The sequence below is a fragment of the Aristolochia californica genome, unplaced genomic scaffold (assembly GCF_029961685.1).
Source record: "Aristolochia californica isolate CCGP_79_NKW_82.1479 unplaced genomic scaffold, dmAriCali1.0.hap1 SCAF_5, whole genome shotgun sequence".
Taxonomy (NCBI): Eukaryota; Viridiplantae; Streptophyta; class Magnoliopsida; order Piperales; family Aristolochiaceae; genus Aristolochia; species Aristolochia californica.
The window spans coordinates 322611-339064 of NW_027182214.1; the positions used below are offsets into that span (position 1 = coordinate 322611).

At 37.3% G+C, this 16454-nt stretch overlaps 2 protein-coding genes across 2 annotated transcripts; one reads left to right on the plus strand and one right to left on the minus strand.

Moving 5' to 3' along the window:
* Positions 1 to 614: 614 nt before the first annotated feature.
* Positions 615 to 4751, minus strand: LOC137966223 (uncharacterized). The gene is made up of 5 exons (XM_068812785.1): positions 4687 to 4751; positions 3703 to 4349; positions 1904 to 2353; positions 1120 to 1420; positions 615 to 1008 (listed from the first exon to the last, which is right to left on the minus strand). Exons 2-5 carry the CDS (start codon positions 4114 to 4116, stop codon positions 872 to 874), a joined length of 1302 nt encoding a protein of 433 aa, XP_068668886.1. The 5' UTR covers positions 4117 to 4349; positions 4687 to 4751; the 3' UTR covers positions 615 to 871.
* A 3201-nt stretch (positions 4752 to 7952) lies between these two features.
* LOC137965998 (EH domain-containing protein 1-like) lies at positions 7953 to 15842 on the plus strand. Its single transcript, XM_068812427.1, has 16 exons — positions 7953 to 8382; positions 8478 to 8557; positions 9510 to 9578; positions 9675 to 9735; positions 9851 to 9903; positions 9985 to 10027; positions 10112 to 10170; positions 10833 to 10946; positions 11225 to 11327; positions 11406 to 11455; positions 12714 to 12842; positions 12950 to 13201; positions 13538 to 13617; positions 14056 to 14182; positions 14313 to 14456; positions 15288 to 15842. The coding sequence occupies exons 1-16, from the start codon at positions 8298 to 8300 to the stop codon at positions 15471 to 15473; spliced, it is 1635 nt and encodes a 544-aa protein (XP_068668528.1). The 5' UTR covers positions 7953 to 8297; the 3' UTR covers positions 15474 to 15842.
* The last annotated feature ends 612 nt before the right edge of the window (positions 15843 to 16454 follow it).

The following is a 16454-nucleotide window of genomic DNA, read 5'->3' on the forward strand; positions in this document are numbered from 1 at the left end:
ATTTCTTCAAATTCCTTTTGGTTCTCTTTGATTCAGTTCGGAGTGAACAGCAATTACGGATTGTGTGAAGCCCCTGCTTCTCCATCCCTCGCTTTCTTCAATTAAATTCATAGAAACTCAAGTCTTCAAGATCGCCGCCTTATCTATTAGTATTTACAGAGTGTTTGCTGAACCTAAATCTGACCAAAGCACTAGTTACAAAAATCTCTCAATTATTGAAGCAGAACTATTCCCAACAGAGAAATTTCATGCTCAAAACTTCAGCAAATCTCGAAGGCACAAAAGCCCTGAGCAGCAAGTCCATTTACTGTCAGCTAAACAATTCCTATAATGGTTAAATCCTTAAACTGGGCTAGCAAGTAAGGCTTTACTCACTTTCCAAGATCAAAAGAATACTAAAATAATTGAACAGAGTTCAAATAGGCTTAAACATATAAGTCTGCCTTAATATGAATTAGAGGTATGTTACCATTTGCATTTGCCATTTCTGACAGTCAAAGTTGCACATGTGATCCAATAGTTGTATTCCATGAAACCTCATCTGCTCAAACTAGGCTGAGAAAATATAAACTAAAGAGACCAACTTTTAAGGAAATGAAAATTATTCAGCATAAATAAAGCCTTTGATATACACTCGATTCCAGAAGGAAAAAAATGTATTTAATACAGTGAGTGAATCTAAATCAGGAAAAGAAAGAAAATAACACAAAAAAGAAGATTCCTGGCAAATAAGAAAAGTGGTTCCCCCTGTTTTTTTGTTTTTGAACCAGTATTTTCTCATTTATAACAACAGCATAAAGAGGGGGAGAAGATCACTTTCCCACACAATAATAACAAACAAAGAAGTAGACAAAGAACTGTAGTCGATCCTCTAATTAATTCCAACTGTCTTCCCTAACAACCACAGCACCAAAGACAGCTCAATACCAAAAATAGTGTGGAGATAAGTTCTGTCCAGCATGATTCCAAAGACAGAAATGCCGGCTCTGTTGTTCTCAAGGTATGTCACTGCATCAAAGCAACACAATATAGTCAAAACATAAAGGTCTACAAGCAAGCTGAGGGAAAAAGTTCCACATGAGACCCTGGCCTGACTTGCACAAAATAGATGCCGCTCACCTAATGCTTGCCTCTTTTGGAAAGAGATGGTGCTGACAAGGGGTCGCATAGCGCTCATGCTACCTTCATCTTCATCTTCATCTGTGGGCTCATGGTCAGAGTCAACATCAACTGGGAATACATGTTGGTGAGAAGGGTGCACTGGTGTTTCGACATCTTCTTCTATAGAATCAAAAGAGTCTATGGTAGAGCACACATGCCACTTAGCAGCGAAAGATGTGATAGCTTGAGCCTTGTGAGTGATCTTGGTTGCACTCCGGAGGCACATTAAGATGCCAGTTACCAAGGTGACAGAGCAAAGCTGCAAATATGCAAGGAATAAATCATTTTTCAACAATTTGAAGAGAAAGTAGAAAAATGATAAGGTTGCATGCAAATCCAACTCATGTTACCATACAAGGTCTCATTAACCACCTGCTGGTGAAGTTCATTCTTATATCTAAAATTTTGATGCAAAGTTTGCCCATGATCTCAAGAAATTATTTAATTAACAGAAGGAAACAAATAATCTGTGATAAAAAGTGCTTTCAAATGGCTGACATATAATGTGATAACAAAAAATAAATGAGCCTAACCCTCCAATTGCTTTCATATAACAATCAGCAAGCCACACATCTGCTTGTCAGACTTCAGTCTTTCTGATGATCGGACAATGGTTGTGTTTATAGTATTTGGAATATTGTTGGATACTAGCTGCGAAGTATAATTTGCAAGGCAAATCATTCTTCCTTCATCTAGAAGCTACAATTGAGTTATGAAAGATGAATAAATCAAGAAGACTTACAGCAAGCTCTCCAGTCTTGAAGATATTGACATTTGCATGAGGGTTAGTAGTGATGAGTAGTGATGCAAACTGGCTAGCGGTGACAAATATAAGGGTTGAGACTATGAAAACTCGAAATCGATGGCTAATGACTCGAAGCTGTCTCTTGACTTTTAGATGTTCCCTCAAGATGGATGACACATCAGATTCTTCATGGAAGACCTCAGCAAAATCTTGCAACCGCAGTATTTGTAGGTGACAAATGAGTCGGAAGAGGACACACACAAGGAAAAAGATGGAGGTTCTGTACACCCATGAACACAACTCCAATATACATGCTATGGTATCACTAGCATATACATTGCCTAAGAAGGGTATCCGGGAGCCACCAGAGCAGTACCACCAAATTTTATATGCACTCTCAGCAAAAAAACAGGGGAGAACAAAGACTGATAACAGCCTGAAAGATCTCTGCATCATAAACATGAAAATAGTGTTAGCGGTTTCCGGTTATATGAGCCAAGTAGATCAACTTGAATATTGGAAAAATTAGAAAGGATAATAACAAAAACCTGATGATATGTGAATGTTTTCTACAAAAGGGAGAACAAATATATAAAGAGCAACCTTTTTAGTTTTATCTTTCTTTGCATTTTTAACTTTATATGTTACTGTGATTCTTTCCATTAGCAAAGTTATAGTGAGCATGGAAATGGGATCTGACATCGTGTTATTTTCCCATCATCCTTGTCTTCGTTTTGTTTTGCATTTTGATTATCTCTGTCAATGCACAGGAGTCAATTGAAATGTAAACTTCAAACAAAAGCATATGAATTTTCTTTAAGTTACTTTTCTTCTCATCCATTGACAAAAAATGGATTGCATGAAAATAAAAACTTTTTTAATTCATCCAATTTGATTCAACTAAGAGAATTCACTACAAGAAGAAATTGCTATGAGCAAACAAAAACTGCACAAGATATCGCTACAAGGATTTATTTGTGTTGTGTTTCTCTATGGAGCTTAGAAACAGAATGGAACCAAAAACAAAAGACATAAATCATCTTAAGCCATACAATGTACATGGATAAAGCATTCACATGCATTTGTTTTAAGTGATGGGATACCTTTAGGGTGTAAAAAAGAGTGAAAAAAGAGAGTCAACGTTATCAGTAGACCATAGTCTGATATACTGTAAAGCTGACACCCACATGTTTGATGCAAATTGAAGCCACAGAAAGAAACAGGGTACTCCTTTATCCATACAGTATGAGATCATTCATAACTTTTAGTAATCACAAACAGACAAGAAAACAAGATGAGCAGACCAGATTATATCTATTTATGCAGAATTTATTTCCATTTCGAGTTCATAAAGAAACCCTCGAGAACATTTTTCATTTCTTTAATTATTAAGAGTTTATAAAGAAACTCCCCATTGAGAACATTCAGAAAGAAGAAAATCAATTTTGATGGATCAGAATGTCAGAAATTAACAGAATACTACATTTGTCCATTATCAACAAAAGACAGGATTAATATTAACCATGAAAGGAAGGGACAAAAGAAAAGATCTTCCATGCAGATTGGAGAAATATACATTGAGAGCAACCGAGACTCAGAACCAGTTAAGGGTACAGAGAAAGCAATTTGCAAGGTGTTCCTAATTCATGATGTTAAAGAAAATTCTGAATTTTCCACCACAGGTGTAATATAATTTTGCAAACGTCTAGTCGATCACAAATCAGAAGACACAATAAAAGAAACACAACCAGAACTCTAGAAAAGAGAGTCCAGGAAAACAGAAGAAGGATACATACATTGAGCTGCGCCATGTAGCCCTGCCGAACCTTCTCACTCTCCCCGCAGAGCTTATCGAGAAAGAGAAACCTGCGGAGACCATACTTCCTGACGAAACTCGAGAGGCAAAGGAACGAGAGAGTTGCGATGACCGTCAGGGAGAGCTGCGTGACGGTATCGTGAGGCCTCTTATGGGCAGAATTGCATTCCGGGCAGGCAAGAACGAAATGGGAGAGCAAGGGGACAGCGAAAGTGAGGAGAACGAAAAGGGTCCACGACATGACACTGGTACAAGTCGTGGATTGGTCGACGCAGAGATATCTGAGGCAGGATCGGAAGCTCCGAAGATCATCGTCTGCATGAGACGCAGAGCGTTCAAACAGCTTTTTTCGCAGGAGAGGCTGTCTTTGTTGGGGGTGTCCCTCCTCTGCCATGGATAGAACCAATCTTCTTCACCCTCCTTCCAATTGAATTCTGTATTTTGTATCTATTACGTTCCCAAAAGACGAGAAGTTTTAGCAGATTGGAACAGACTCCAACAATCTCTGCGGCTCCGTCTGTTAAAAGAGTCTGTTGCTGGTTGATATATAAAGCCTACAGAGAAGAAGTTTCCGCGTCTTCCATACCATATTTTTGTTTTACGGCGTGATTTCTGTCTGCGAAAGAACTGTAATTGCTTCGATATTTAAAAAAGTAAAATAGAACAACATTATTTGCAGCGAAGTGGGGGGCTGATTTGACTGCCCATTTGCCCAGCATGGCATGAATTCAGTATAAAGCAATTCATATTCACGAGCAACAGTCAATACTTTCCTATACTTCAATAATTGCAGCAAGGGCAGAGATAACCATTGTTTATTACCATCAAATCATCAAAGCTTTTAACTAAGTTAATCTAGAAATTGATGGGACACCTGGGACGGGATCTGAGGATGCGAGCGAACGTTTAGTTAGATGTTGGCGTCAGACAAAAAGAAAAACACGGGAGAGAAGAATCAACTCACATTGAGGGACACAAGGCCGTGATGCAGTCTTGCCGATGATTTTTTCTGAAATTTTTTGTCGTCGGACAGGTGGAAGCCGATTGTTACCTTTTTCTATTATGAATTACATAAGAGTGATTCAAGTCAACCATTTTCGTATAACAAATGCACCCACCCACGATGACTGATCCGCCTCGAATTGAGCTATCGCTGCTCTCCAGCGAAAAGGGTGTCGTAAATCACTCCTTGTTCTTCTCTGTCATCCCACTCTTTTAGGCAGGAAAAAAAAAACAGAAAAAGAAAGGAGCTCCTCCAATCGACTCATCGTTCATGTCACAGATCAAACATCAACTCACTACATTCGTGGCTGAAAAAAATCAATTTTAAGATGTTTTTTTAATAAATTTTCTGGTTTCTTGAAGATAAACAATCACTAAATACAGCTGTGTGCAGCTAGTGTGAGTTCTGGGTGTGACACGTTCTCTGTTCCACATGTTGGAATCGAACAGTGGACTGATTTCGATTAGAAAAATGATTCCATTGTCAATTAAATGCGAGCAGGTTGAAGGTCGATGGGAAACGGCAACAGAGACGAATGAAAACGGCTACGAGTTCCCACTCCTACGGACTGAGAGACATGATTGAGCGTTGGGTGTATACATTAACTGATACCCAATTGGATTCCCTGACCATATCGGCCATTTCATTTTCCCCCTTGGGTTGATAAATATTCATGGAGCTCAGATTTGTTAATGAATCTATTAGTAAGGGAGTCACCTCCGATCATAAAAAAAGCCGAACATATCAATAGAAATACTTGCTAATGCATGTATTAGTAATGGAGTTAGTCACCTCCTCGATCATAAGAAAAAGACGGACATATTAATAGAAATGCTTGCTAATGCATGTATTAGTAAGGGAGTTAGTCACCTCCGATCATAAGAAAAAGACGAACATATCAATAGAAATGCTTGCTAATGCATGTATTAGTAAGGGAGTTAGTCACCTCCAATCCTAAGAAAAAGACGAACATATCAATAGAAATGCTTGCTAATGCATGCATTAGTAAGGGAGTTAGTCACCTCCGATCACAAGAAAAAGACGAACATATCAATAGAAATGCTTGCTAATGCATGCATTAGTAAGGGAGTTAGTCACCTCCGATCATAAGAAAAAGACGAACATATCAATAGAAATGTTTGCTAATGCATGTATTAGTAAGGGAGTTAGTCACCTCCGATCATAAGAAAACATATCAATAGAAATGCTTGCTAATGCATGTATTAGTAAGGGAGTTAGTCACCTCCGATCATAAGAAAAAGACGAACATATCAATAGAAATATTTGCTAATGCTTGTATTAGTAAGGAAGTTAATCACCTCCGATCACACAAAGAGTACGAATATATCAATAAATATGCTATACATATTAAGGATACATGTACCCTTGCCAATACATTATATTATACGCTAGATGAGTATAGTTTTGCGTAATATTTTTCTTATATATTCCTTCGTGATTTTTTTTTAATTTAAATACGGATAGGTATTTCTATATATTTTTTGTTACCCTTGAGCCTAAGGAAACTCCAATTTAAGATACCTAACTATGATATAATAATGGCCAAAATTGAGATAATATGAATATTTTTATGTAGATCAATAATTTCACTATTTTTTTACTTGATGAGTTAGCTGGCTTAATGCAAGGTGTAATCAGGCTGAGTTGACCTGTTTTTAGAAGAGGGGTGGGTCTCTTAACTCATCCGAGTCTTACCTTTGAACTTATACTATATGAAAACTATTTTATATGAATTTTGATAGTTTAAATTGAGTTCAACCATTAATACCCATTAATAATTTTAAAATTACATAAAAAACTATTTTCACCATGTCTCAACCATCACCTTGTTCTAAGATATCACAAGTAAACCACAAATTCTTTTATTCACCCAGTGTAACTCAGTTGGAGCTATTCGGATTCTGAACTGGGTCAGTCGAGTCAAAAAGGTCTGACTCGACCAAAGTCCTCCTAAAGTTGTGTTCAATCGGGTCGTGAGTGAGTCTCGGTCTGACTAGGAAATTCAGACTCCGAGTTGATTCCCCGTTCCGAGTTGGAACTGCGTGGTCTTGATCCCGGTGAAGGAGAAAGAGAGCCAACATTGGTTCCGAGGAAGGAATTTACCCGCACAAGAGCTATAGGCAAGGTGGATCGTCTTCTTCTTCCGTTTGTCACCATGAAGAGATCATCCTTTTATCTTCAACGGCTCACAACTGGGTAATGGCAGCAGCAGCAGAATACAAAGACGCCATACGAGGGAAGAAGGCGGAGGTGCTTAAGCTCTATGAGCAAGCGACGGATATTTCCTCGCAGTGACGCCATTGCCCGACACACTACTCCGCTTGGACGTCACCGTCATCCAGCAGGAACTGGCGAGGGACATCATGAACTATGAATGAGGACAAGAAGAAGATGTGTAGAATACGAGAGAATGACATCCAAAACAACACCCTCCACGAATCCGCCACCACCGAAATGGACGAGGTTGCGTACTAAGTACCGAACAACTTGATCCCGGAGCAACAAGAGGAATTCGTGTTCGGAATCCTGAGACAAGAGAGTGACTTCCGAAAGAACATCATCCACGAATTCACCACAAGAGCAGAGGAAGTACTGAACAACTTGAGCCGGAGGGATCAAGAGTTTTTGATCAATGAGAGGAGCTTTTACGGGAAGGCACCCGTCTTCAGAATGGCTGTTTATGGCTGCAAAAAGATGCAAGTGCCGGGCAAAACTGGTGGGGGCTGATTTACGGGTTCGTCAAAAGACTCGTCTAATACTGTCATCCAGCTCTTTGTTCCCCTCGGATATTCTTCCACCTTCGTTTCTTATAATTTCCTTCGGGGCTGGTGCAGAAACGGAGGCATTACGGCAGTGTTGCTGCTCATGCGGGACCCAAGATAAATCGGATGTTTACGAAAACTGATTACAAAAACAGAGAGATAATTTACATTTGTCGGTCAATTCAACGAAATATTGGGTCTAAAAGGAAAAAATTTATATGATCGATGTGGAAATTTTTTGACTAAGGTAAAACACGTCCTCTTCCACTCATTGAAGGGAAGGAAAAGGACAAATCTCACCATCTCTCTCCTTCACCATTTTTGTAACGATAAGAGTCGAGTTTTCAGCCTCTCTAATCTCTATATTATCAATAGTGTGTTGATAAGGATAATGACTCTCTTGACGAGTGACAAACCCTAAACTCAAATACAACAGGTTGTTAAGCAAAATCAATCAAGATTAAGATTTCAAAATTTTAAATGAATATCCAGTATCCACCTAGCCAATAATCTAATGCGTTTTTTGAGTTTCGTCTACATTCCGTCCCTCTCTCGTACAAAATCACTCTGACATGTTCAAAATTTGAAAAGTACTAAAAAATTGAGCATTTGGGGAGTGGCGTTAACCCACTGAAAGCATGTAAAAGCGGAGCAAAAAGTTAACAAACCGTCCATTTCAAATTGCTCCGCTTCATACTGCCAGACACCTGGGGCAGCCTCCGACGCGGAAGCAACGATCTGTCTGCAAAACCCCTCTTCTCTAGCCCCTTTTTCACGCGGGTCGATCTCATGGAGATTTCTTCGCCAGCAATCAGCTCTTGTTCCCGGGAGCACCAGAAGATTTATCAGGAGTGGTTTCAGTGCGCAGATTCAGGTTTCTGTTTCATGTCCCTCGGTCATAGATCATATTCAGTATGCGATTATAATTGGTCTTGGTCTTACTTTCATTTTTTTGCTTTCTATGGATAGATGGAGATGGTCGGATCACCGGTGCAGATGCCCTCAAGTTCTTCGGTTTGTCGAATTTGTCTCGCCCGGAACTTAAGCAGGTTAATTATTCCTCGCTTTTTGCATTTTTTCACTTTTGTAACAATTCTAAGGGTTTCTGATTGAAGTTCGTATTTCCTGGTATGAGGATTCGGGAAGTTTGAAGTGGCTATGCTTATACTTCATTTTGTAGAATCGAATATCGTTGTTCCGGGTTGTTTTTCGTTCCTATTGTTTCTGTCAAGGTAACATTTGCGCGGTGGCTCTCACGAGAATAATTTACTCTTTCGTCTCTAGTTCATTGTCCTTACTACAGAAGCTGATAATTGTTCTCTGAAACTCCGATGTCTATCTCTAGTTTGTGGCATGTACAGCAATTCGATGCACTTTTGATGCTGTACCCCAGCCAAACCCTTCCACAACTTGGACATCCTGAGCGTCTGAAGAAGGGCTAGAAATGGCTATAGAATTTAATGGGCATAAGTGGATTGGCTGGAGTATCAGCATTCCATTATCAGTGGCGTTTTCACGTAGTCATTGATGACAGTGTTGGGGGAGTGTAGGTAACGAAGAACTGCTAAAACTTGTTTAAATGTATCCTAATTTGCCAGCTTGTGGAAGTACACACATAGGAACGTGGACCCTTTTTCTCCTCAATCACTTAAAAAAGATTATTAACATATAATCATAAATTTTTATGGTTTTTTGCTTTGGTAGGCATGTTTCATGGGTGGATTTTTGTAGCTTTCTTATTATTATATTTCTTGAGCAGTATATGAGGAGAAAAAGGTGTGAAAATACATTTTAGAAGTAGCTGTGTTGAGATTTTCTGCTTATAAAAAAGTTTTCAAGATTCAGCTGTATTGTCTGGATGAGGACCCCGTCTGCTGATTACTCATTATGAAGCACTTTTCTGTTAATAATTTTGATTCCCTAGCTTTCTTGACTGATATTTTTCTTATCTTTATAAAAAACCTTGTGTGGTCCTTACATACACCTTTGAAATTTCTGTAGATATGGGCAATTGCAGATTCCAAGAGGCAGGGATATCTTAGTTTCAAAGAGTTTGTGTCTGCAATGCAGGTCCGTGTTCCCAGTTTTTCTTGGAATATTAGCATTGTCATTGCTCTTGATTAGAGGCCCTTGTTAATATCTCTTCCTACCTTTAACAATGATCAGCTGGTTTCTCTTGCTCAACAAGGCCATGAAATTACTCACGAACTCCTCACAGCAAGTTCAGGTATAACAGAGAAAAGCAGGTGGTTCACACCAAATATGATTAAGAAATATTGTTATTCTTTTGGTCTTTGTAAGACATGTTGATAGATGTAATATTATTTTGTCTTTGGTTGTAGATTTGGAAAATTTGAATCCTCCAACAATGGAAGGTCTCGATGCATTATTAGTTGTAAGTATATAGTTTGCTTATATTGGCTTCTTTAAGAAGTTTAAATTATCTAACTGGTTTGTGGTTTCTTAAACTTTCCAGAAAAGTAAGCGTTCCCCAGTAAAAACTGAGACAGATGTAAATGGTAACGGATATATCTAATTCATCTGTGCTGTTGAATTTTACCCATGGTGATTTCAGTGTGCTGAATTGGTAATTTATCCCGCAGGAAACCCTAAGCAACATTCGTCTGCTCCCCAATGGTTTTCCTCCAAGTCAACAAAAAAGGTGATTTTTGTGGCTCTTGTTGTCTGTTGAATCCAAATTGTTGTGACTTCTCTGAATGATCTTCTTCTGCATCTTGTGGTGTTCTAATCACTTTTCATTTGGTCAGATTTCCATGTCAATTCTTTTTTGAGAAAAGATTTTACTTTTGCTGGAAAATATCACACTTTTGGCCTTCTGTTGTATTTTGTTAAAGTTGGGTCCAAGTCCATCCCAAATCAATCAACCTAAGTTAGGAGTCATTTTTCCCCAACTAATAACCCCTGGATATTTGCTTACTTTAATTTATTTAAGATTACTCCTTATTAGGCCTAAACAAATGGTCAACGGATGAAAGAGATGGAAAACATAAATATGGTACAAACTATATGGAGTGTCAGCTAAGCCGAATCAAATAGACACCCTGATTTAATACCATGTTTAAGTTGTTTCCAAACTCTTAAGTCAATCCCAAAATGACTAGCTAAAGTTTGGTGTCATTTTTCCCTACTTAAGAGTCATGGGATTGTTATTGACTTTTTCTTTGTGGTTTTATTCTTCATTAATGTTTTTTTTTTTACTTTAGTCTCTAACACCTGTTTGAGACTAATCTTCTAAAGTGACGAGGTAAATGCTGGTAATTGTATTGAATTGCTAGTTTATTTTGTGTTTCTTGACATGTGCAGGTTTCCTTAGGCTCCGTTACATCAATTTTTGATGGCTTGAAGAAGTTGTATCTTGAAAAGCTGAAGCCCCTGGAAGCTACTTATCGTTTTAATGATTTTGTTTCACCGTTATTGGTGAGTATAACAGTAGCACGTTATTTAATTACATTATCTTTCACCCAATGACAACAGTGACTGACTATAGGTAAATCCAATGTATTGTTCGGTGCAGTTGTCTCTGACTCTATTGCAATATAATGTTGCTTCTTGTTATTATTTTAAAGGAAAAACATCGTTGATTTGTATGTCTTGATCTTTGAAGATGATATTCTTGTGAAACTCTTTGTTTTCTTCCATATCAAGGATCTATGGGCAAGTAACCTTTGAATTTTTGTATCGGTTCTTTGTTGCAGACAAATAGTGATTTTGATGCCAAACCCATGGTTATGCTATTGGGCCAATATTCCACTGGGAAGACAACATTTATTAAACATTTGTTAAACACCGGTTATCCTGGTAGGTTGAACATGGTTGTTTTCTTTCTCCTAACTTGGGAAGTATGCTTGTGCTTACCACATCTAATGTTTTATTCAGGTGCTCATATTGGACCAGAACCTACAACAGACAGATTTGTTGTTGTTATGGTATGCCAAATACCAAAACTACATTGTTACAAACTTTATCGTTTCCTGGCACAGGGCCATATTATTTCATGTGAAGCTGTTTGATTATCAGGTGTCTTACTGCAGCTAGTGATAATGTGTTGCACTGTTTGGCAATTTGAACTGATAGTGACTTGGTGTTGAGAAGATCCTAATTTCTAAATTTTTATCTTATAGAACTTGACAAGATTGAAAACTGAGAATGTTTTCTTAGTTAACATTGAGATCTTTAATGCACATTACAATCATTATTACTTTAGTGCATAAAGTTTCTCTCAAAATTTTCAAGAGTTCAGTCTCTTGAGAGTGTAATGAAAGTTCATCCTTTGAAACGTCAGGTCATGGATGAGTGAATAATATCCATTGTTAAAACTTAGGATTAAGGGGTGAGAAGAAGAAGGAGAGTTGTGGACAGAAAGTTTAGGACGAGAAAAGAAGAGTGGCGAGTTTGGAGAAAGAGAAAAAGGTTGGAGAATTAGGGTTATGGACTTCCTAACTCTCCCCCTAAAGCTTTATTTATAGATGCTTAAAATACCAATATTATAAATATACCCTTCACCCTAGTAAGAGTGAAGAAGAGACAAAAATCATAAACTAATTACATCAATGACACTCCAACTTATTCATATCTTCCAATAATCTATTTAGATTTTGAAATCACATTCCTGTAGCATTGTTGTTCATCGTTTCTAAATGGAATCCTTATAAGAATTTCAACTGAATGAACTTGAGATGTATTTGGATTAAGGTTCTTAGTTATATGATGTTTCATGGTCTAGGATATCTGAGATTTTTTGCTGATAGAGTTTTTGATGCTTTTATATCAGATTATGTATGAATGATAGAGTTTTATATCTGAGATTTTGATACGGATTTATGATATTTGAGAGCCCATGGTAGGATTTTGGTTCACATTGTTTAATGCTTGTCAAAAACCATCACAATACTACCTTGGTGAGGTATTGATTTATTTTTAGGGAAGTTAGGTGTGTTTAGATAATGAACAGTGTTGGATTGGGATTTGTTCAAACTTTTCATTAGCTTCATCTGTAATGTTCGTTCCAAATACTACTGTTTTTGTCTAATTATTACTTTTGGATCATTCGCTAAGTCTTCTCAGGGTCCTTTTCCTATATGGCTGGCTGATGTAACCCTTAGGCTTTCACAACTCAATTAGGATAGAATTCTGACAATCATATATAATTTATGTTCTGTGTTCATAGTTCTGCTTTTTTCACAGTCAGGGCCTGACGAAAGGAGTATACCTGGGAATACTATAGCAGTGCAGGCAGACATGCCTTTCAGTGGTCTCACATCATTTGGAACTGCTTTTTTGTCAAAATTTCAATGCTCCCAGATGCCACATCCTGTGAGATTCTTTGTCATATCCAATGCCCTGTTTGCAACTCAAACCAAAATTTTAGAAGTTTCATTCATTATGATTTTCTTATTCTCACTTATCTCTTCTTTCTGAAGCTGCTAGAACACATCACCTTTGTTGATACACCTGGAGTTCTTTCTGGAGAAAAACAGAGAACCCAGCGAAGCTATGATTTTACTGGTGTCATTTCATGGTTTGCAGCCAAGTGTGACCTGATTCTGCTTTTGTTTGATCCTCATAAACTTGACATCAGTGATGAGTTCAAGCGGGTGATTGGATCTCTGCGTGGTCATGATGACAAGATAAGAGTTGTTCTGAATAAAGCTGACCAAGTAGACACACAGCAAGTAAGAGTGATAGCCTGCCTAGATAGGGCTGGCTGGATGCAGGACCACATATTTGAGGTGGAAAGATCTTCCTTTTATCTCAAATGTGTGGAGTTGTCGACCAGTTGGTTTTGCCATACATGACAAATGAGCAAAAAGGTGTGAAAAAATTGCAGAACGCTTCCATCTTTGCCATGTATGAAAAGGGAAATACTGGTTTAAGTGGTTAATTCATAGTTACCAGCTTAAACCAACTTAACTCCTGCATCTGGCCCCCGTGTTTTGTAATAGCCTTTTTTCATTTTCATCTTCTTAAAATTTTACTGGCTTTTGGTTGGTAACTTTTCTTTGCTGCAGTTGATGAGGGTGTATGGGGCACTGATGTGGTCACTGGGAAAAGTGGTCAATACTCCTGAGGTTATGCGTGTTTATATTGGGTATTTTCTATGTGCCTTTTTAAGTTCCACACACCGGAAGTTTTTTATTTCTGAATGTCTTTCCTGTTTTTTGTGTGTGATTTACTTTTCTCCTATCTGTTTATGTTATTTTAGCTTGTTTATAATATGAATGTTGCTATTATTGTTTTCTAAAGTTTCCTCCTAAGAAAGCATGAATTGAGTGAATACAATTTTTTTTTCTTGTGATATTCGATATTTTGTTAGTCTTTGCTAAAGCATGTGACTAGGTGTAGTGGTGTGGATGGTCTATTAAGAAATAAGGACTAATATGTAGTAAATGAGTTTTAGGTGTGAGATGTGACCATTAAAAGCTTGGGCTCATTTTTTTATATTTTTCTTTGTCGTACATTTTTTTCTAAGCAAGAGGTTTATATCTTAGATTTTTGCTTCATCTTACTGACCGTGTTTCTTAACCAGTTCATTCAATGATAAACCTGTCAATGAGGCTGCCATCGGTCCTCTTGGAAAAGAGCTGTTTGAAAGGGAACAAGATGACCTTCTTGCTGATTTGAAAGATATTCCTAAGAAAGCATGTGATCGCCGTGTAAGTTGCACTTTAAACAGCTATTATGGCTTTTCTTTGTTTTTCTTATGTTTTGATCTCCTGTTCGTCTGCATATTAGTCTATCTTTGTTCTGCAATTATTAGACTTCGACCTCTTCTTTGACATGCAGATTAATGAATTTGTCAAACGTGCTAGAGCAGCAAAGATTCATGCCTACATCATTAGCCATCTCAAAAAAGAGATGCCAGCAATGATGGGCAAAGCTAAGACCCAGCAAAGACTCGTTGACAATCTGGAGGATGAATTTGCAAAGGTTTCCCCTTCACTATTTTTTGGATTTTTTTTCTTTTACCATTGATTTGAGATAGTAGTATTTTCTGTGAAATCCTAGATGTGAAGTCAACGTACACAATTGGCAGCAAGGAGCTTTTTTCAGTAAAATTGTTCCTCACATATTATGCTGCTTCTTCGTTGAAAACAATATTGTTAATTTTATGGCTTTTCATTGTGGGAGCTAATTTGATATTTGAGTTTGAGTTGCTACCTCAAATTTTCATGGGATTGGTCTGTACCTATCTTTGTTGTGTACAGTTGGCTCTGTTAGATTCTTTATGCTAACTTTATCACCTAGGAAAAGGGGAGAAGAAAAAAAATTTGACCGAGGATATGAACAATTTCCTATTATTTCTTCTACTTTTCTGACTCATCTTAATTGCAAGCACAATAGAATTTTCCTTTCGATGTTGAATAAAGAATCATGATCTACAGTAGAGTTCAGCTTGTGGACTATAGTATCCATCATGAACTATTATATTCATCCTATTGTAGTCATGATCTTGTCTAACTTTTTGTTTGTATCCTCTGGATTCATTGTTCAGTTTATGGAGTCAGTCGTATGACAAAATCTTTAATGTATGTTTCTTTGAACTACTGTATTTATTCTTGTTATCAATATGCAACTGTACTTGTATAAGTAAAGACTGTTTTCACTTTCTTTTTCTCCGGATCATTGCAATTCTCAAGTGGAAGCTGTTTATAGTCTTTTGACTGGTGTCTTTGGAAGGGAAATTGTACCGTTTATCTTCTCAAAATTTCATGCTTATCTAAAAAAAGTAAACTGAGTCTATTGTTGTTGCCAACACAGGTTCAAAGGGAGTTCCATCTTCCAGCAGGGGATTTCCCGAATCTTGAGCATTTTAGAGAGGTATTGGGTGGCTATAACATTGACAAGTTTGAAAAACTAAAACCCAAAATGATACAGGCCGTAGATGATATGCTTGGGTACGACATTCCTGAGCTTCTCAAAAACTTCCGGAACCCATACGAGTGATAGAGATATCAGCTGTTGCGGATAAATGATCAATCATAAAAGCTTATCAAAGTTCCGTACATTTGTTTGGTGAAATGAATATCCATCATACAGGGCTTCTGATGTGGCAGCATACCGGGCAACCATTGTTGCCCATTGAGAGGATCAGAATTCTTTTGTTGGAGAACCATTTCTTTATGACAAAAAATGCAAATCTGCTGTATTCTTGGCTGAGCATAGAATTATTCTTGAATTTCAGGAATTGAGAGCAAACATTTTTTTTTTTTTTTTTTATAGTAGCTGAATGAAAGCAATGACTCATCTTATGATATGTTTATCTTTTCCGTGGCTAATCAATAATATATAAAAACTGCTAAATTGTTTGCATAATTTCTGTCATGCGTCTACATATAGTTTTTTTTTTTTAAGCTTGTGAAGTCTTGGCCCCTCTACAGTGGACATTTTTTACACCAACATAAGCATGGACTTAGTGTTAAGTTGTAGAACTTAATTAACATTTTACGTTGAGTCGGTATGTGGACATATTAATTGATGTTTTATTAAGGCGAACCTGTATAAGTCTTGTATTTTTTGTGTTTAATTATTACTTTTTATGTGATTATTATTTTTTAATATTAAATTAAGGCGTCTAATTCATAATACTTAAGAAGTGTTGATCTTCTTATTCTCACCCACAATGCACACGTCTACTTATAAATAATATTTTTTTATTTTAGAAAATAGAACCGCTTTTAACCAACATTTTTTATCAAATAATTCAGAAAAATATTTAAAAATAAAAAAATTCAATTATAGATGAAAGAGAGAAATAGAAGAAAATATCAACCATAGAATATCTAAAATTAATAAAAAAATAAAAATCGATTGAGAACCGGAGGCCCACACTCGACCCAACCCCCGATGGCTAATTTCCAAACCGCAACGACAACCATCGCCGACGGATGGAACCGGATTCGGCGCCAAGTCAACCGCGGCAACAGG

What these genes read in the sequence shown, in the direction of transcription:
- LOC137965998 (XM_068812427.1), top strand. Translation starts at nt 8,298, where the DNA reads ATGGAGATTTCTTCGCCAGCAATCAGCTCTTGTTCCCGGGAGCACCAG. An exon ending in GTCTCGATGCATTATTAGTT is followed by an intron (nt 9,904 to 9,984) that starts GTAAGTATATAG and finishes TAAACTTTCCAG; the next exon opens with AAAAGTAAGCGTTCCCCAGT. An exon ending in GCTCCCAGATGCCACATCCT is followed by an intron (nt 12,843 to 12,949) that starts GTGAGATTCTTT and finishes TTCTTTCTGAAG; the next exon opens with CTGCTAGAACACATCACCTT.
- LOC137966223 (XM_068812785.1), bottom strand. Translation starts at nt 4,116, where the DNA reads ATGGCAGAGGAGGGACACCCCCAACAAAGACAGCCTCTCCTGCGAAAA. An exon ending in GCTACATGGCGCAGCTCAAT is followed by an intron (nt 2,354 to 3,702) that starts GTATGTATCCTT and finishes TTTATGATGCAG; the next exon opens with AGATCTTTCAGGCTGTTATC. An exon ending in CCAAAAGAGGCAAGCATTAG is followed by an intron (nt 1,009 to 1,119) that starts GTGAGCGGCATC and finishes GCTTTGATGCAG; the next exon opens with TGACATACCTTGAGAACAAC.